The sequence below is a fragment of the Sminthopsis crassicaudata genome, chromosome 6, assembly GCF_048593235.1.
Source record: "Sminthopsis crassicaudata isolate SCR6 chromosome 6, ASM4859323v1, whole genome shotgun sequence".
NCBI lineage: Eukaryota > Metazoa > Chordata > Mammalia > Dasyuromorphia > Dasyuridae > Sminthopsis > Sminthopsis crassicaudata.
Window position 1 is genome coordinate 225505933 of NC_133622.1, and position 20282 is coordinate 225526214.

Sequence of the window (20282 nt, forward strand, 5' to 3'; positions counted from 1 at the left end):
ATAGCAATAATTGCAGTAAAAACTAGGAGCTCTGTGCATTTGGAGCCGGGATGGATTCTCCCAGTCCAGGTGGTCAGGGATGGCTACCTGCAGGAGGTACCACTTAAGGTGAACAGACTTAGAGATGAAGGATATACTTCCCAGAAAGAAGTCTGAGCAGTTATGGGATGTTAGAAGAGGCTTGGCAAAGGTAGAACCATTTCTGGTTTCTAGGTAGCCCCTGGCCGTGCTCAGTTTCCTACATGAACAGTGAAGGGATTGATGTCTGAGGATCTCTAACTTCCCTTTCAGTTTGAAGGTTCTCTGGTTCTGAGCCTCTAGCTGAACCTCTGTTTGGTTTTGGGAGGGAGGGGAGTCACGGAGATAGGCGAGATGAACTTTAGCGACAGCCCTTCTTCCTCATTTTTTCTAATTCAGCAGCTGTGTGAGATCACCCAGATATCACCCTTTTGGCCTGAGTCAGAGCTTCCCTCCTGCAATAAGCTGGTATCCAGGATCTTTTTGAGGAAACCCTGCTTCACTGTCATAGAGCGAATGTGACCTGGAGCATTCCCTCTCATAAAGGAAATGGCCCCTCTCCCTGCAGCTTTGGGAGCAATATTGTTGGCCATTAGCATTGACCATTTCTTCTGGTTTTTCTCAGGTCACAGATGTCGAACTAGAAGGGACTTTTGAGGTTCTGGAATAGTGAATTTAGAGGCCCATATGACCTCATTTTAAATGAAATTAAAGGCCCATCAAGATGAAAAGACTTGCTGAGTTTCAGAGGGAACCAGAGGCAGAGGAGAGACTTTTGCTCTCTGGACAGCTAACTTTTCCTCAGCAGAGACTTTTGGAATGAATTGGAGTAAATTGGAAAGAAATAGAGGGAATTTAGGAATGGACAGCTAACTTTTCCTCAGCAGAGACTTTTGGAATGAATGGGGGTATTGGAAAGAAACAGAGGGATGGAGGATTGTGGACGAGGAGGGAGCCCAAGAGTAGAGAATGGAGGAGAACAGAATGAAGCAACACGGCGTCCAATGGGTGGGTTGAATTGGACTGCATGGGGATGAGTCCAGGAGAGTAGCACGCTGGCTCTGGAAGGTTTCCCGTGTCAATGAAGCTTTTTGTCTTCTCACCTTTCTCTCTGGTCCCCTTTCTTCTTCAGGGGCAGGAGCTGACTATCCGCCAAATCGCCCTACTTGGTTTCCGGGACCTTGTTCTCCTAAAAGTCAAGCTGGAGGAGATGCTTCCTGTGGGGCAGACCAAAGTCCCGGCATCCATCGTCCAGATGCTGCTCATTCTGCAGGTGAGGCTGTGGGAGTGATCTGCCCTGGCTTCTAAGGTTGCTTTGACCTTTCCATGTTCTCATTAAGGAATGAGTTGGGCTCAGGGCCTGAAGACACCTTCCAGCTCAGGAATTCTGAGATTCCCCTTTGATTGTTGGGCATAGTACCCAGCACCAGGACATAATTAGTGTTGTTTTAGGGTTTTTTAATCAATCTGTTATTCCACCCAGTTAAGCACTTTCTCTTGGTCTAATAAATATTCATTATGCACCTGTTGGGTTCAGAGAACGCTAGTTTGTAGAATGCCAAAAAAGGACTCACAATCCCTGTCTCAGTGTGGGCAACTTGTCCCTTTATTGGATTCACCTTCAAGTGGTCGGAGACTCCCGGTTCTCAGGCTGGAAGGGTTTGGGAAAGCCTTTGAATCTAACCCCCATCCCCATTTTACAGAAGAGAAAACTGAGACAAGTAGAGGAAAAATGAGTTGCTCAGGGTCACACAGCTTAGTAAGTGTCTGAGGAAGGGCTCCCTGGGTACCCTCACCTCGGGGCTATTTGGTCTTCCTAGGACCCCCCAGGGAGAGGACAGAAGGATCAGGCTTCTTTATTCCCGTCCCCCATCATAGTAAAGATGGAAAGACAGGGAATTCCTTGGTAGGGGAAGGAGATTAAGTCCTAAAATAAGAAGGTGCTGGGATTAGGCCCAGAGCGGGGTGGGCCTCCCCAAGGGGCGTCAGATCGGGGGAAACTCCTGAGACTCTGTCTCTCTCTGTGTCTGTCTGTCTGTCTGTCTCTCTCAGTGTACCATATCTAACCTAAGCAGACAAAACCATTTGTAGAAAATAAAAACAACTCACAAAATATGTAGATATTTAAAAATAATATTTTAGTGATTTGAAACCAAGTCCCTTTTATAAAAATCAGTGCATTTGAAATAGTTAATCCACTAAACTCTCACCTTGAGACCTAAATGAATGGTAAGATTTCAAGATAAAAAATTTCAAGACAAATAACACTACAACTATAAAACGATGCATTTTCCAAAAATTCTCTGTCTTTCTGTGTCTCCGTCTGTCTCTTTCTCTGTCTCTGTCTCTCTCTCTTTCTGTCTCTCTCTTTTTCTGTGTCTGACTTGCCATGATCCAATTAGGTTTTCTTGGCACAGATACTAGAGTGATTTGCCATTTCTTTCCCAACTCATTTTACCAATAAGGAAACTGAGGCAAACAGGGTGAAATGACTTGCCTAGAGTCACACAACTAGTAAATGTCTGAGGCCAGATTTGAACTCGGGCTTTTCTGACTCCCCTCTTTCATTCAATAAACATTTATTAAGTACCTACTATGTGCCAAACACTGTGCTTTACTTAATTGTGTCACTCTGTGTAAGTGACTAAAACTCTTACAACCTGTTTCTGTAAAACCCAGCAAGCTCCTATTATATGCTATTCACTGTAAATTAATAAATTCTATTAATTAAAAAAAAAAGACATCCCCTGCCTTTGAAGATCTCACAATTTAAAGGGGATGACAGCAGCCTTTCTCTCTCAGGGTTGTTGTGGAAATTGAAGCACTTCATAAACCTTAAAGTGCTAAATACATGCTAGTTATTGGTATTAATATTTCTATAGTACTATGTGCCAGACTCCATGCTCAGTACTTTACCACCTATCTATCTACAAAACATATTTATTTACATATATATGCATATATTTATTTATATATATTGCCTTCATAATTATTATTTATTGTCACCATTATTATGATTTTCAGTATACTATCACACCGTTCTCCTCCTGAGCTCACAGCCCACCAGAGCCCTTTCGGAGAAGCTCCCCTCCTGCTCCGTCCCAGTGGATGCTTGGATTTTAGCAGGTCTCTGAGGGCCTGGCCCGCACTAACGTCGCCTTCCGGCCTGACTGGGCTCCCTGGAGAGAGGCCGGAGCCCAGGCACTGGGTGGACCTGACCGGTGGCCTGTTCCCGGCAGCTAGGACGGACACGCTCTGAGGTGTTTCCAAGAACCGACGCTGTTGGAGGGGCGCCCCCCACCCAGTGCTGTGGCCGGGCAGGGGCAGCCCCTGCTGGCCCGCTGATACTTTCTCAAGCAGGGAAAGGGCCCCGCTGCCAGCCTCAGTTCTCAGATCTCTACTTTCCTATCATTTATCATCTTCCATGAGGTTTCTGTGCAGGGTGGGGTTGATTGCAGCCGCTGTCGAAAGGGGGGAAAGGCACTTTAGAAATAACAAAGGCAGTAAAAGTACTGAAAGCGATTCCTGGGCCGAAAACCAGATAAGGTGGTTTTGTGGTTGAAACTGCTCTCCTGAGGGGCACCTGTGGGAGACAAGGCCTCTCCCCTCCTCCACCCCATGGGTCCCTTGGGAGGTGACTCAGAGCGACAGAAAGTGGCCGTGGAGGATGGCTGGTTTGAGCAAGAACTCCTCCCCCATATCTCCAACATGGGCCATCTAGCCTCTGGTGGAAGACCTCCATAGATAGGAAACGCAGTCCATTCCAAGGAGTCCATTCTGCTTAAGGGAGCCCCAATAGTTAGCAAATGCTTTCCTCTGGGAAGCCTGAGTGGCTCTTTTTGCAGCCTAGGCGCCTGGAGCCAGAGCAGGGCCCATCCCTCTTTGAAGCCATGGAGCCCCATTTCCTTATTTGATCTCCTAGTTCCTCAGCCTCATGTTTAAAGAGAAGGAAACAGAACCAAAAGTTTGGCCAAGACGATTGTTACTATTGCTAAAATGGCTTTATAGATTAACATTGGATGGGACCCTCGATCTGATATTTAAAGAGAAGGAAACAGAACCAAAAGCTTGGCCAAGATGATTGTTACTATTACTAAAATGGGATCATAGAGTCAGCATTAGATGGCACCTTAGTAATCTCTCAGTTCTGCAACCTCATATTTAAGGAGAAGGAAACTAAGGCCCAAAAGCTTGGCCCAAGTCACACTGTTCACAACCTCACCATCTTGGGTTAGCGCCTCTCTTTCTGGAACCTTTCCGCCCCATCCCATAATTTCATTTTTGTCTTTCTCTCCCCCTTTTCCCCCTTGCTCTCTTCGTCCCTCGTCGATCTCCGTCCCGTACTATTTGTCACTACCTTTATTTAGGAGCTGCACGATCTCGATTGGCCGTTTTCCTGTCTTGGATGAGAATTCCTCATTTGTAAAAACAAAGGGGTTGAACCTGCCGCCCTTTAGATCCTTCAGTCCTTCTCCATCTTCTCATGTGTCTTGTACCTACACATGTATGTAACATGTATGATTCCAAACTTTCACAAACTTTAACAAGCGCCACGAAGGAGAGGGCGGCAGTGAGGTGAGCATTAGGGGGCAGAACAGCCAAAGCTGACACAGTATCAGAGTATTTAACAGAGCCCCGAGAATGGGCTTCTGTTTCCTCATCCTCCGGTCTTGCTATGTGATGAGAGGGAGCTGGTGCTCCCCTCCCCGGGCCCCATCTGAACAAAGCCAATGGCCGCCTGGCTGAGCTCTGCCTGACCCTTGCTGTTGTTTTTCAGAGTGTCCATGAGCCCACGGGCCCCAGCGAGAGCTACCTGCAGCTGGAGGAGCTGGTGAAACGGGTTGTGTCTCCCTTTCTGGGCACCGGCAGTGGGGAGCGAGCCTTCTCAAGCGCTGCTTGTACACTGGGTAAGGGGTGCAGCTCCCTGGCTGTGGGGTCCCTGGGCCTCCCTCCTTGGGGGACAGATGGAGGTGGATGCGGGGGCTGGTGCCGGGAGTGTCCCAGAGGTCTCATGGTTGGAGGTGTTCTGGCTTGGAGGGGGAGGTAAGGATGGATGCTGTGCTGCTGCTGGGAGCTGATCTGTCCCAGGTCTGGCTCAGACTGTTCCTGTATGTTCCCGGGCTTGAGGTTTCTTCCCGGACAGCAGTGACAGAGCTATGGAGCTGTATGCTTTATTGGCAGCTTGGCCAGCAGCTTTGATCCTGTTGTTGCTCCGGGTTCTTGGGTTCTCTGTATTAAACACTATGATACAGTCTCCGCTTTGGCTGTTCTGCCCCATAATGCTCACCTCACTGCAGCCCTCTCCTTCGTGGTGCTTGTTAAAGAGGGTGGAAGTTTGGAATTCTGCTTAGGCCCCAGAGGACAAAACTAGGAGAAGGGGGAGCAGGTTCCTGAGAGGCAGATTTCAGCTCCACGTAAGGAAACACTTAGTGCTGCCCCACAGTGGGCTTCCCCTCCATGGAATTCTTCTACCAGGGGCTGGATCACCACCTGATGTCGGGAATGTAGTTAAAAGAATTCCTGTTCAGGCCCCATCTGGCTCAGATCACTTCCGGGAGACCCTATGGTTGTCATTTAAAACGATTACTACAAGAAGGCCTCCATAGGCTTCGATAGACCTCTGAAGGAGTCCACGTCACAAAACAGTGTTAAAGAGGGCTGTTCTAAATGGCCTCTTGTCTTAGCTACACTCGGGTGATGGAGAAATCCCTCCCTGTGCCCACTCTACTAATGCTATCCAGGTGTCATGACCACTGCCCACCTTGGACGTCTCTCTGGAAAGCCAGAGAGCCTGGCTGGACCTTGATTAATAAGCCCTTGGCCAGCCAAGGTTGGCAGTTGGCTGGTCCTGTCCACAAATGCCCGGGCTGGATTTAAAACCTTTAAATTCCCTTTATACCTGGCACAGAGCGCTGAATTTGGAGTCTGAAGATGGCGGTTGGCATCCAGGTTTGTGGATTTTGTCAGGTCGCCTCACTTTGGGGGGAACCCTCCATTTTCCTCTCTCCAGCTCTAAATCGGTTGTCCTGTGGATTCAATGAGAGTAGGTTTGAATTCGAACACCGATATCAGCCTGTTGTACCAGGCAGTGATGAGGAAGTGGTGGAGCCCGTTTCCATCCCTTGTAAGTGAAGGACTCAGCAAGGAGGATGTTAGTCGTCCCTAAACCGGACTATCTGTCTGAACCTCGAAGGGTCCTTCTGGGCCATTGAGTCCGACCCTTCTTTTTTATAGAGGAGGACACCAGAGACTCAGAGAGGTGAAATCCTTTGCCTAAGGCTGCACAGATCATGAGGAATGGAGGTGGGATTTTGAATGTGCTTTCTCTGCTTCCAGGCCCATACTCAGAAGCCACAGAGCAGTGGGCACGGGTGGGTGGGCAAGGTGGCAAAGGGGAAAGCCGCCTCTGCCCCGGCATTCTTGTCCTTTCTCGGGGCCTCTTTTATCGCAGGTGGGCAGGACCACCGTTGGCAGTTCTCAGTCTGGTTCATGTTCCTTAGGAAACACCTCCTTGATCACAGATGACAGGAAGCTGGCCCGGACTTTTGGGGCAGTCAGTCTGGCCCAGCCAGCCACTTCAAGAGAGTAACTTTTCTGTCTTTTTAAATCCAGTCTGGACACTTTGTTGGCAGGACCAACCAACCACCATGGTGGCTGGCCAAGGGCTTGTTATTACCGGTCCGGCCCGGCTGGGAAATGTGGGTTTCCAGAGAGATGTCCGTGGTGGGCAGTGGTCACGACACCTGTGTAGCTTTAGTAGTCTGGGCACAGGCAGGGATTTCTCTATCATCTGAGTGTAAGTAAAGACAAGAGGCCATTTAACATTGTTTTAGAGCAGTGGTCCTCAAACTTTTTAAGCAGGGGGCCAGTTCCCTGTCCCTCAGACTGTGGGAGGCTGGACTGTAGTAAAAACAAAACTCACACTCGGTCTCCGCCCCTCAGCCCAATTGCCATAACCCGGCGGGCCGCATAAACATCCTCAGTGGGCCGCATCTGGCTCGCGGGCCGTAGTTTGAGAACCCCTGTTTTAGGGCATGGAATCCTGAAGTGGTCTATTGAAGCCTGCAGATATCTTCTTGCAGTAATCATTTTAAATGAATGAAATAAAATACATATAATTACAAAAGAAATTATTTTGAAATAATTATTAAGTTTTTATATTGGCAAACAAAAAATCACGTGACACAAAACAAAGCAAAGATGAACAGATCTGAACATAACGTAGAGTATTTATTACATAAATTTTCTCAAAATGGAAATGTATTGCTTTATATTTAGAATTCTCTCCTGTATCCTGCTGTGTACATTGTGTGGATTTTGTCAGATCACCTACCTTTGGAGGGAGGCCCTCCGTTTTCCTCTCTCCAGCTCTGATTCTGTTATCCTGTGGTATTCATTAAGAGTAGGCTTGAATGTAAACACTGATAGCAACTCATTGTACCAGGTGCAGGGATTAGGAAATGCTGGAGCCTATTTCCATCCCTTGTAAGTGAAGGACTCAGAGAGGAGGATGTTAACAATCCTTAAAACTGGGCTTTCTATCTAAAACTCAAAGGATCTTTATGGGCCATTGAGTCTGACCGCCATTTTTTTTGAGGTAATTGGGGTTAAGTGACTTGCCCAAGGTCACACAGCCAGGAAGTGTTAAGTGTCTGAGGTCACATTTGAACTCGGGTCCTCCTGAATTCAGGGCTGGTGCTCTATCCACTGCGCCACCCAGCTGCCCCGACCCCCTTCTTTTTGTAAAGGCGACACTGGGGGCTCAGAGAAATAGCATTTTTCCCCTATTTTATATTAAATAAATATATTTTTAAGAGAACTCATGGATCTGAGGTTAAGAAGTTCTAGCTTAGAAGGCAATGAAAAAAATTCCTCTAGAAGGATGGAAGAGGAGGCGGCAAAAGGGGGATGATGTGAGCAACGTAAAAAGAAAACATTACATTAAAATCTGTTTCTTTAAAAAAAGGAGTCAATATAGTAAGGATGAAGGGGCTTCAGTAAAAAAAAAAAGTACAATAACAACCATTTTACTAATTTTTACTAATTACTACTACTACTAATTAGCACTTACATGATGCTTTGTGGTTTACAAAGCGTTTGATAAATGTTGTCTCCCATTTGATCCTTGCAGCAACCCTATAAGATAGACGTTATTATGATCCCCATTTTACAGCTGATAAAACTGAGGCAGATGGAGATCAAGTGCCTTCCAGTTAGTGACTGAGGCAGGATTACAGCTCAGATTTTCCTGACTCCAAGACCAAAGCTCAATGAATGCCCCACCGAGCAGCAGAGGTCCTCCTGACATTTGTTGTCATACTTTCCTTGTGGATGGGACCCCTGTATTTTGAGTGCTGTATAGATCAGAGGAAAGGACTTAATTCTCAAGAGCCTCACTTCGAAGACTCTGTTCTGCTAAGTTCCAGATCCAAATCAATTTCCACTTCACTGGCCAGCCTTAGCAGTAGATCCAACTTGAGGCAAATCAGTAAAACCTTAGTGGGTCTCAGTCTCCCCATCTGTCAAATGTGGGGCCTGGAATAGGTAGCCGGCAAGGTCTCAGTCTTTTTTGGCCTGTGGAGGCCTTCCTGTTGCCAGTGGCTCAGGGCCCACTTTGAAGTGAGACCTAAGGGCTTCAAAGGGATTCAGTAAGCCCTGCTGGGCCGGTGGCGACGTGTGTGTCCTCCGCCCTGGGGGGGCAGGGTAGAGAAGAAAGGAGGCCATTTACCAGCTGTGGGGCTCGAGAAAGCATGCAGCCCAAGTCTCTTATTTTACAGAAGAGGAAATAGAGTCATGGAGAGATGGAAATTGGTGTCCCCAAACCCACAGATCATGAGTGAGGGAGTCAGGAAAGCAGTCCAAAGTGAGTTCTTTCCTTTTTAAAAATGGGGAGAAGAGAAAAGAACATCTCTCTGAGGCATCCTGAAATCTGTGAAACTCTGGCTCTCTCCCACAGTTTAGTGGTGGAGACTTAGACCCACAAATCCCAGTGCCCCAAGCTCCGTTTCTCCTTCACAAAAGCGCCATGGACCACTTGCCCTCCATTGTCTGTCCTGATGGCTGGCCGGGTATTTTTCTTTTAGATAATAGCAGCTCCATCCAGTTATGGTGACATTTTTTTACATGACAAGCAGCCTATTTGTCTCTACCTACCAGAAATCGTGACTGGAAAGGAATGCCCCACTATGGGATTGGTGAGAGGCCCGACAATGGCGGCATTGTCCCCAGCCGGGCCCTGCCGAGAGGAACCATTGAGGCTGGGAGATCAAAGGCCTGGGAACCGGGAGGCCCCCACAAAGGGAATGTGGAACCTATCCTCGGAGCCGGCCGAGCAGAGTGCTCCCTCTTCTCCCGGCCTTTCAAAGGCACTGGAATTTTGGCTCCAGCATGGTGTAATTAATTCCCAAACTCAGCGGGGCATCTGGTGCGGAAGGGCTGCAGGGAGGCCCGTGGGAAAGGGGTGAGAAGTGGCCTGGACCAGGTAGGAGCGGGCAGAGATGGCAGCAGCCCACTCGGGCCAATGGCCAGGGGGTCCCCAGGCCCTTCTGGGATGGATGCTTGTTCAGGGGGCTCTCCTGCAGCATCCCAGTTTATTTGTTCTTATCATAGAGAAGAAGAAGGGGAGAGCAGAAATATGTGAGATTCCAGTGGGAGTTCTGTCGTCCAGGTCTGGCTCAGGGCCTCCCTTCATTCCACCTCATCTACATGAGCTGGAGTTTGTTTATAAAGGACCAAGAGGTCCAAAAAGGCAGAGAGAAAAAAAAAGAAAGGAAGGAAGAAAGAAAGAAAGAAAAAGAGAGAAAAAGAAAAAAGAAAAGAAGATGAAAAAAAAAAGGAAAATTACAAGATAGTATAGGCCCAAATAACACATGGGAAAAATAGGAGCCAACCCCAAGATGATGGTGCCAGTGGCTGTGGCCCTCAGACTTAGTTACTTCAGCTTTAAGATGAGGTCATTGGTCCCTAAGGTCCCTTTCCATCCCTAAACCTATAATCCGATGATGATAATAAAAGAAACAATAATTTATGACATTCATATAACCTCTTTCCTCCATGAAATCTGACTGAACAGCAAAGTTTTAGCCTGCTGGACCTATCAATCATTTATTTATTAAGTAACTGTTGGGATCCTGGGATCATAGGTTTAGAACTAGAAGGGACTTTAATGATTAAGTCCAGAAACAAGCCCAGAGAGGTTTAATTGGTAGCTAATATGTATCTAGTTCCTACTGTGTGCCAGCATCGTAAAATTATTATCTCGTTTGATCAACACAACAAACCTGGGAGGTAGGTGCCATTATTAACCCCATTCTACAGAGAAGCCCTCATGTCCCCCTCCCTCTTTTCACAGAACAAACAGAAGCTAAGTAGTTTGACCAGTATCATACCGCTAATAGGTGTCTGAAACTGGATTTGAACTCAGGACTTCCTGAGTTTAAACTCCAGAATTCTATCTCCCACACAAGATTCAAAGACATCCCCCCCAAAAAAAATCCCTGTCGTTAAGGAGCTTATGTTCTGTCAAGGATATATACATAAAAGAATATATATATATATGTGCACATATATATATATGATTCTATATTTAATTTCTAAATATTTTCTACATATTAGCATATATATATATTTTTTTTCCTGAGACAATTGGGGTTAAGTGACTTGCCCACGGTCACACAGCTAGGAAGTGTTAAGTGTCTGAGACCAAATTTGAACTCGGGCCCTCCTGAATTCAAGGCTGGTGCTCTATCCACTGCACCACCTAGCTGCCCCATATTAGTATATTTCTTGATGCCTCTCTTTCTACCCCTATTAATTACCTAGATATGTTTAGAAATTAAATATACACATACTTATATTAGAAATTAAACATATAAATCAAGTTAATTAGCAGGGGTAATCAGAAAAGGCTTTATTGCTGAAGATGATTTGGAAGGAGCTTTGAAGCACATTAAGGATTCTTCTCAAGGAGAGACTATGGGTGTATTTTGGGTTCCGAGGGCCTGAATTTAAATCCAGATTGCCCCATACTACCCAGTGTTGATTTGGGGCAATAACTAATTTTTTCCAGCTTTCTGACTTTTGTTCTTTAATGTGGGAAGTGGGAAGAGGGAGGATGACTCAGTCATCTCTGATCCAGCCCTAAGTCTGGGATTCCACCGCTTGAGATGTGTCCTGTTCTCTCACACAGCAACCAGTGTAGATCATCCCCTCTCTAAGCAGGGGCCTGTAGCACCCCTCCACTGTTAAATGCCCATCAGTAGATTAGAGATAGCCAATGTTACCTGAAAGGGGAGAGACAAAAACTTGGTTACATTTGCCAGTGAATAGATCAGAGACAGCCAGTGTTACCTGAAAGGGTCGGGAGGGTCTCTGACAGGGGAGAGACAAAAACTTGGCTCGCATTAGCCCTCGTTCTTCCCAGAGGCTGGAAGGGAAGGAAGGGGGCTTGGTCCCGGCCCGCTCCCTCTTTCCATGCCGGAGACAGTAGGCACAAAGCATTTGATGGGCTAAAGTGCTGGGCTGTGCTCAAGATGAAATTTGATGATGCTACATGCAAATTTTAGGTTTAGGGAAAAAAAATAAGCAACCTCACAAGTGCAAGATGCAGAGATGTGGTTAGTCAGCAGCTGGCCTGAGGAAGAGCTGAGATGCTTTTTGTTTTTTGAACTTGCAAGCTCAGCATGAGTCAGTGGTGTGATAGGAGTTGGAAGCGTAGGCTGCCTCTGTGGCTGGCGGCATATCACAAGCTCATAGACCTTGAGCTGGGAGATGTGTTAGAAACCCTCGTGTTCCCCTTCCTCTTCTCACAGATGATGCTCCTAAGACTTAGCTATACACAGCCAGTAAGTGTCAGAGGCAGGATTCCTCAAAGCCAGGTTCCCCTGACCCTCAAGTCCTTAGCTCCATATACTAGGGGAAATACGTTAGACTCCGCTCTGGTGTGGAGTATTGTGCTTGGTTCTAGGTGCCCCAAGATAGGAAGAACATTCATTCCTAAGCTGGAAGGTGTCCATAGGAAGGTAGCCAGGATGGTAATCATTGATCAAAATCATGGTGTTTAACCTGAAATATTTCAAAGCCTGTCACATGGGGAAGATTTAAGACTGCTTAGCTCCAGAGGGCAGGACAAGGATCATGGATGTTGCAGAGAGATAAAAGTTGGGTTTGATTTAAGGATAAAATGCCCTCCAGTTGGAACTGTCCAAAAAGGGGTGGGTTTCCCAGGAAGCCAGGGCAGTTGTTAGCCCTAGGTAAAGGGGTAGACTACGCATTCTATGCACGAGACATGGAGCGTTGTATTTAAAGTTCAGTGATTTGCCATTGATTAGAGAAATGCAAATTAAAACAACCTTGATGGATATAACAGATTAGCTAATATGATAGAAAAGGAAAATGATAAATGTTGGAAAAGATGTAGAAAAACTAAGACACTACTGCATGGTTGGTGGAGTTGTGAATTGATTCAACCATTCTGGAAAGCAATTTGGAATTATGCTCAAAGGGCTATAAAACTGTGTATATCCTTTGAACCAGCAATAATACTATTAGCTCTGTATCCCAAAATGGTTAGAGAAAAAGGGAAAGGATCCACTCCACATGGACCAAAATATTCACAGCAGCTGTTTTTTGTGGTGGCAAAGAATTGGAAATTGAGGGGATGCTTGTCAATTGGCAACTGACTGAATAAGTTGTATATGAAAGTAATGGAATATTATTTTCTTTTAAAAAATGATGAACAAGCTGATTATAGAAAGGCCTGGAGAGATTTACATGAACTGATGCTGAGCAAAGCAAGCAGAACCAGAAATACATCGTGCACAGCAACAGCAAGACTGTGCAATGATCAATTATGAAAGACGTAGCTCTTCTCAGCAATACAATGATCCATGGCAATTCCAAAGGACTTGTGATGGAAAATGTTATCCATATCCAGAGAAAGAACTATGGACTCTGAATGTGGATTGCAGCATCCTGTTTTCATTTATTTTTTTTCTCCTCATGGTTTTCCCACCTTTTTCTAATTCTTTCACAAAATGACTAATGTGGAAATATGTTTAATATGATTGTACATATATAACCTCTATCTGATTTCTTGCTGTCTTGAGGAGGGGGAAAAAGAGGTAGGAAGGAAAATCAGAAACTCAAAATCTTACAAAGATCAGTGTCAAAAACTATATGTGTAACTGAAAAAAAGTAAAATACTATTAAGAAAAAAAATATTCATAATTTGCTTGAAGTCACACAAGGAGTAAACCTTTTAGGCAGGATTTGAATCCAAGTCTTTTTTGATGTTAGAACCAGTGTTCTTTATATTATGAAACTGCATGTGCACATTTTCTGTCCCAGTGGGAACAGGAGATGGAAAATGGAGTTGGTGCAATTGGGTAGGAAACCTGCCCTCCCATGAGATGGATCCCAAGCCTCGTTGAGTCATGGGATCCTCAGCTCTTTGAAAGGCACTGTGTTGGTATGAAAGGTTATTTGGGGTTTAGAAGGCTGGACTGGGCCAGGACCACCTCCCCCCATGGAACACCCACGAGTGGTGGGAGGAACGGTGGATGAGATGGCAAGGATCTCACTGCCTCTGTCCACTGACCCACTGCCAATGGCTCCAGATTGTACAGAGCAGCCTACGGCCAACACTGTGGTTTTCCATTGGAAAACAGAACACCATTGGCTGGTTTTTGCAAAGGGCACGCCACAGTGGGATTTCTCACCCAGAGCCTCTGCAGCACCCTAGTCAAATGAGGTATCCCAGAGAGTGGATCTAAAACTAGGGCAGAGTGATCAGAGTCTTGCCTCAGGTTACTAAATTTAGGGTGAACTAAATTTAGCCAATATTGATAACAGAAGGCTTGCTAGGGTGAGTGCTTGCCTCTGGTTCAAAGGATCCTAGATCTAGATAAAGCTAGAAAGTTCAGAGGTCATTTAATCCATGTTTAGAGATGAGGAAACTGAGGTCCTCAGAGATTAAACACGGACTTGCCCATAGGTTGCCCACAGCCTCCATGGGGATGGCATTTGCCCCCTTCCAGACTGAGAGAACTCTTAGTAGCATTTCTTAGTTCTGTGAGCGAGGGAGAAAGTCATTTCCTGAGATCTTAGGAGCTTCCTGGGGAACTTCAGAGTGGCCAGAGAGAAGTGTATGCTGGAAAAACGAGAGGAGGGGGGAAAAGGCTCCTTGATCAGAGTTAGATAGGTCTCCAGCAGTGATCAATATGGTTTCCAACTGCTGTTAGGCCATAGTGATGGAGGAAAGTCCCATGGATGCCCAGGGTCTAGGGCTGGGGGAGAATACAGCTGCCTCCCTACCTTTGGAGGGCTTTAGAGGGCTTCAGAGCAGATCTCCCAGAGCGCTTTGGAAAAGCCCTTTCTTGGCTAATTTTTGGTGGATACCTTCATCTTACACCCTGGTAATGATTCGGGCTCTTGCAAAATTCACGTCTGACTGAGCTGAGATGGAGGCAGAGGGAATTACATTTAAAGTGGGGCAGTAGCTTGCCCGAGGTCACATAGATTGTAACAGAATGGACAAAAGGCAGGATCTGAACTCAGATCCAAAGTCCAAAGCTGGGAATCACTTCTCTTTCATGAGCAGGTGCAGTGGGTGGATCAGCGGCCCCGAAGTTAAGACCTTAAGTCAAATCCAGCCTCAGATTCTAACTAGTTGTGTGATTCCGGGCAAGTCATTAATCTGCCTCAGTTTCTCTTATATAAAGTTGGAATAATAGTACCATTCTTCCAGGGTTTTTAAGAAAAACAAATGAGATAATATTTATGAAGCATCTTATATGTCATATGTAATATAGAAATATTAGCTATTATTACGATTATAATCATTATACATATATATGTGGTATGTGTATCTATATATATCATATACAAATACATATTGTATGTAGGTGTATATGCATGTACATATATACATGGTGTGTGTCTCTATCCACTTACATATATACATTTTTTCCCAACAAATTTGTTTCTAATACACATGGTTTTATGAATCATGTTGGGGGAGAAAAATCAGAGCAAAGGGGGAAAACCATGAGAGAGATTAAAAAAACAAACAAACAGGAAAAGAGAAGTGAACACAGCATGAGTTGATTCCCATTGAGTCTCCTTAGTTCTTTTTCTGGAGGCGGATGCCATTTTCTGTCCAGAGTTTATTGGGAATGCTTTGGACACATACACATTATATATGTGTGTGTCTTTATATACATTTACATAGATACATTTTTATGTGTGTATACACATCTATTTACATTATAAATATGTGCATATGCACAATTTTACATATACACATATGTAAATTTACATACACACATATACACATGCATATGTCTATATACATTGTATGTAACTATCTATAAACATTGTTTATTCTTACATGTATACACTAGGAGGGTATCTATATGCTTCCATGTATACATTGCATGTAAGTATCTGTATACATTGTTTATTCTTGCATGTACACATTGTATACAAGTATCTATATACATTATTCTTACATGTACACATAGTAGGTGGGTTCCACATCACATTACAGGTACACCTTGCATGTGTATGTGTGTCAGGACGCATTTCCACGTGTACATGTACCTTGTAGATCATTACTCTGCACTGAGCCACTTTCCTGCAGGGAGGGCAGTGACGGGATGGTGGAGCCTCAGGTTCTCTCCTGGATTCCATGTCCTCTGACATCGAGGGTTTGTTAGCTCAGCAAACATTTATTAAGCACTTGCTGTGTACCAGCACTCTCCCAGACCCCCCAGACAGACAGAGATCCAGAGAGTGTACTCCTGCCCTGACCTTCTCCTCTCTCCCCCACAGCCCGGCGCCATTCCCGATCCCGCCCCAAGGTGACCGTCTTGAACTACTCGCAGGCGGCCGGGAGCCCCCGACCCCTGCACGAGATGGCCTTGACTCCCCTGACGGAACAAGAGGGGGAGGCCTACCTGGAGAAGTGCGGCAGCATCCGCCGCCACACGGTGGCCAACGCCCACTCGGACATCCAGCTGCTGGCCATGGCCACCATGATGCACTCGGGCCTGGGGGAGGAGCCCGACCACGGGGACCAGTGCCTGCTCCTGCCGCCCAGCTTCCCCCCCCAGCGGCAGTGCTCCAGCGAGCCCAACATCGTGGACAGCCCCGAGGAGCTGGAGGAGGGGGCGGAGGGCGTCCAGGAGCACGGGGAGCTCAGCTGCACGTCTCTGGGCTGAGCTGCGCCCCAGGAGGAGAACCCCGGGTGAGGATTTCCCAGCAGCCGGAGATGACACCAAAAAGTCTGTCCTGCTAAGTAAGGAACGCGCCTTTAGCTTTATTACAGGGAAGATCTGGAAGCGTGCCCAGTGGACTTCCATCCTCCAGGCCGGGCCTTTCCATTCCCTTTGGAGATAGCGCCTCCACAAACCCCTCTGAACCCCGTCCGGCCACTTCAGGGGCTCCCCGAGCAGCCTCTCCCAGAATCCTGCGGTGCTGCGGTGGGCCGCTATTCCAGCACTCGGTGATTCGCTTGGTGGACAACATTTTTCTGGAGAGATCTCTCCCGTTGGGGCTTTTGAGGCAAAGAATGATGACAAATGTACAGAGAAGGGGGAATGAGAGAGCTTGTTTAGCTCCTTCTCTGATGGGAGAGTGAAAGATGGGAAGACCCTTCTCTATTCCCAGGATTCCCAGGGAACGATGGCATCTTGGGAAGGCTTTGAATTCGGAACATCTTAGTGTGTGTCTCACGTGTCAAGGAATCATCTCCAAAGGGGGGACCGGATGGAATTGGTGGGGGAAGCATTCAGACCCAGCCAAGCAGGGGGCTGTGACCCGGAAGGCTCTGGGGAACCCTTGCCAAATGCGGAGAACACGTGTGTGTATGTGGAAGAGAGAGAACCAAGGCCTTTACCTTCTTACTTCAGACACTGACCTCCCCCTCCCCCCCACTTTGAGTGAAGATGACTGCCTGACAACTGTTGGACTATTCCTGGAATTGACTTGAATTTTTAAACTTGCGTTTGCGTGTAATTGGTTAAAAAGAAAAAGCTGTTTTTGTTCTTGTTTGCGAAGGTTTGCACGTAGGATCTTGCACTTTTCATCTATTGTCTTCAAACTGGAAAGAATACACCTTGCCTTCCCCACAACTAGAGGCCGGGGGAGTATTTTAGGGATGGTGAGGTTTCCGTGGTGATGGCGGGTGGACCACAGCTCTTGAAACTAAAGTGAAACGGTGTATGGTGATGTCGTAACTTTGGAGGCAGAATCCCCACCTCATACATATCATCCTGTCTTCTGAGATCTCCTGATTGGAAGGCTGGCTCTGGACCCCGAAAGGCTTGGGTGCAAGTCCCACCTCCGATAACATCCCAGTCTTGTGATGATGGGCACTGACCTTTCATTGTTCAAGACCCGTTGCCAATCTGCATCTAAAGAAATTTCTACCCTGAGAGTTTCCCCACTAGGGCAGGGGGAGCTGGTGAAGAAATGGGGTCCACCTTGCCTTGTAAGATTTGTCCCTTAGTAAATGAGACAGATGAGGGAGAAACTCAGGAAAAGTGTCGGCTTCTGGCGGATACCCAGACTTATTGGACTGGTGGACCAGCAATTGTTCCCCATTTAGAAGTGGACTCACATTATTAATCTTATTATTTACATCATTAAATCCAATATTATTGGGTGACTATGACCTGCAAATCCAGCCGGCCTTCTCCCCTTTCTCTAAATGTATCCCACTGTCCAAAGCCCCTTCAGATGAGATGGTCTTCCCTTATCAGTCTGTGGAAAACTCCTTCCCTTCCCAGAAATAATAGGGACAAAAGCAAACCTGGCCCCCTGGGGGAGGTGGTTAGAACCACCAGCAGGGGTGACATTGAGGCCTAATACATCACCTCTGTCATCAGCTGATAGTATCTAGGAAATGCCATAATTTATTTGCTTTCTCTGTTGGTCGTGTAACTTTGTTTGATAATTTGGAAAGTGTATTTGTTAAAAATTGCTCGATTTAAAGTTGTGTTTTTAGTGACTCTTAGACTGTGAGCCATGAAGAGATCTCAGGTCATTCAGCCCAGCCCCCTCATGTCCGTCATTCCTTTTCCTTCTGCCCTTCTGCAATGAAAAATAAGTTTTCTGAAAGACATCTTTGAGAACTCAAAGAAAAGTTGTTGTTTTTTTTTAAAGTAGAATCTGTGTCTGTGTCTTGATTAAGCTCCATAAACTGAACAGTGCCCACTCACAATTAGAAAAATAATAGGTTGTGCTTCTGTTAACATTTCTCGTTTTCAACATAATGATATATTTATATTTAACCGAGGGCTGCTATCCTTTACACATCGAACAAAAATCGTTTGCATGCATCCTAGAATTGTGCTACAATTTACTTTTTAATTACTGAAGTAAAGGATCTATTAAAATATACACAAACATAGCAGTGATATTCGAAGAATCCCTAATGAAAATTAAAAAAAAAAAGAAGCCGTCAATAAATGCGGAAGGTGAAGTATGAAAGTGTACATAAGGAAACAGTCCATCAAAGCCTGTTTGCTGATGGGTATGAGCCAGTTGGGAGACTTTACTCTCGATCTGTACATGTATATGATTCTATATAATATAGCTTTATATTATATAAAATGATATATGTGTCATTCTGTGTATATTAAAGATTGGTCCATGTTTTTTAGGTAGGTTAGCCTTCACAGTTGTAGCAAGGATGTCCTTCCTGATATGGCTGTTATTTCCTCCATTATGGAGTGAGGGACCACTCCCAGTGTATTTGCTACGATTTTCTTATTGTTGACAGCGGCCAACACCACTATAAAGTCCGGGCCCGTGAGCCAAAAGTCTTTCAAGTTGTCTATTTGTTGTGTTTCCCAAATAGATTCAATAAACACCATTTTGTATTTTGATCCCGTTCCTGGCAATGTTATTTCATTGTTGTCTCTTGTCTCGAGCACAGCAGGTTTGTTGGCATCCCAGCCATCCTGCCTTCATGTTCTTGGTCCTTCCTTTGGGGTCCCTCTTCCTGTTGCCCCCATTTCTAGGTTAGGGAACAAGATCCCTCAGAAGTTTTTTCTACCATCCTAGACTAAGTACCATTTCCCAGGGAAGTATAGATTGTTCTCGGAGCTGGGGAAACATAAAACGCAAGCCTTGAGAGATAGGGGCTCTTTTCATTCCAATATGACCAATGCAAAAAGGGATGTGTTTGGTCTTGAATGCTTGAGCTCATCTGATGACCAGATTTCCCCCAGGAGCTGTTTTCTGGCTTGGAGGATAGCCTGGTAGGAAGAGAAGTGGATTTAGCTCAGAGAAGCTCAGTTTGAAGCCTGATTCTGCCTTTTCCTACAGTGTGTAAATGGGGGCAAGTGCCTTAAGCCTTATTATTTTTGTTTAAAAAAAAAGCTAGGTTGCAGTGGATAGACCACAGAAGAAGTAGCATTCAAATCCAGCCTCAGACACTTACTATGGTATGACCCTGAGCAAGTCACTTAACCCTGATTGCCTCAAAAAAAAAAGAAGGTAGATTTGAGATTCCTTCCATCTCTAAATTGGGGAATCCCATTAATAATCATTTTGATGTTCTAGTTTTGAGGAAGATTTATCTTCTCTTCTCTTCCCCTTTCCCCAGTCTTCTCCCTCCAGAATCTTTGCATAAGGAAGATTTTTGTTTTTTGGAAGCAGTTTGGGGTGAGGTGATTTGCCTAGGGCCACACAGCTAGTTAAGTATCTGAGACTGGAATGGCTTTTGTCTGCCAAGGTCAGCTCTATGCTTAAATGTCCTCAGTAAAATAGCTGAAAAGGAAGGATGGGAGAATTATGCAAATACATGTGGTCTACTTCCTCTCCCCCAGCATCCTTCCCTGGTTGCCTTTTGTGCCTGGAAAGTCCCTCCTGGCTCACCTTGGCTGCCAGGGAAGTTCCTGGCTGACCTGCCCATCTGTAGGTTCCCGTGTCGGTGCATTATTAGGCTCTCTGAGAAGGTGAGGCAGTGGGAAAACAAGGCAAATGGAGTTCCCCCACGAGTTTGTGCCAGTTGGCAGCAGTGCTTCATTAGTGCAGGCTGGCAGCTGTAATTAGCACGCTGATTCCCCTTTGAAAATAATTAAATGCCATTCATCAGCCCCACTGGCACCAAGCTGCCATTTGTGGGTATAGCAACCTGCTGAGGCTGCGGGGCCCCCATCGGGGCTCCCATTCCCACTCCCGTGGCCAAGTGCCTTTCAGCTCTGGCTCCTTCCCCTGGGAGATTAAGACATTCTGCTCAAGGGGGGGAGGGAGCT

The 20282-nt window shown here is 45.9% G+C and overlaps 1 protein-coding gene across 6 annotated transcripts in view; it reads left to right on the top strand.

Moving 5' to 3' along the window:
- Positions 1-18908, top strand: part of PRR5L (proline rich 5 like) — a 134067-nt gene extending 115159 nt beyond the window's left edge. For 4 of the 6 annotated variants that reach the window (XM_074276620.1, XM_074276618.1, XM_074276622.1 and 1 more), the window contains 3 exons: positions 1151-1291; positions 4796-4925; positions 15850-18908. In XM_074276620.1, coding sequence (XP_074132721.1) covers positions 1151-1291; positions 4796-4925; positions 15850-16238 — 660 coding nt within the window. In that variant the 3' untranslated portion in view covers positions 16239-18908. Of the gene's footprint in view, positions 1-1150; positions 1292-4795; positions 4926-12759; positions 15251-15849 lie in introns of those variants that run through there. The other 2 variants (XR_012483706.1, XM_074276621.1) reach the window with 2 other exon arrangements.
- The last annotated feature ends 1374 nt before the right edge of the window (positions 18909-20282 follow it).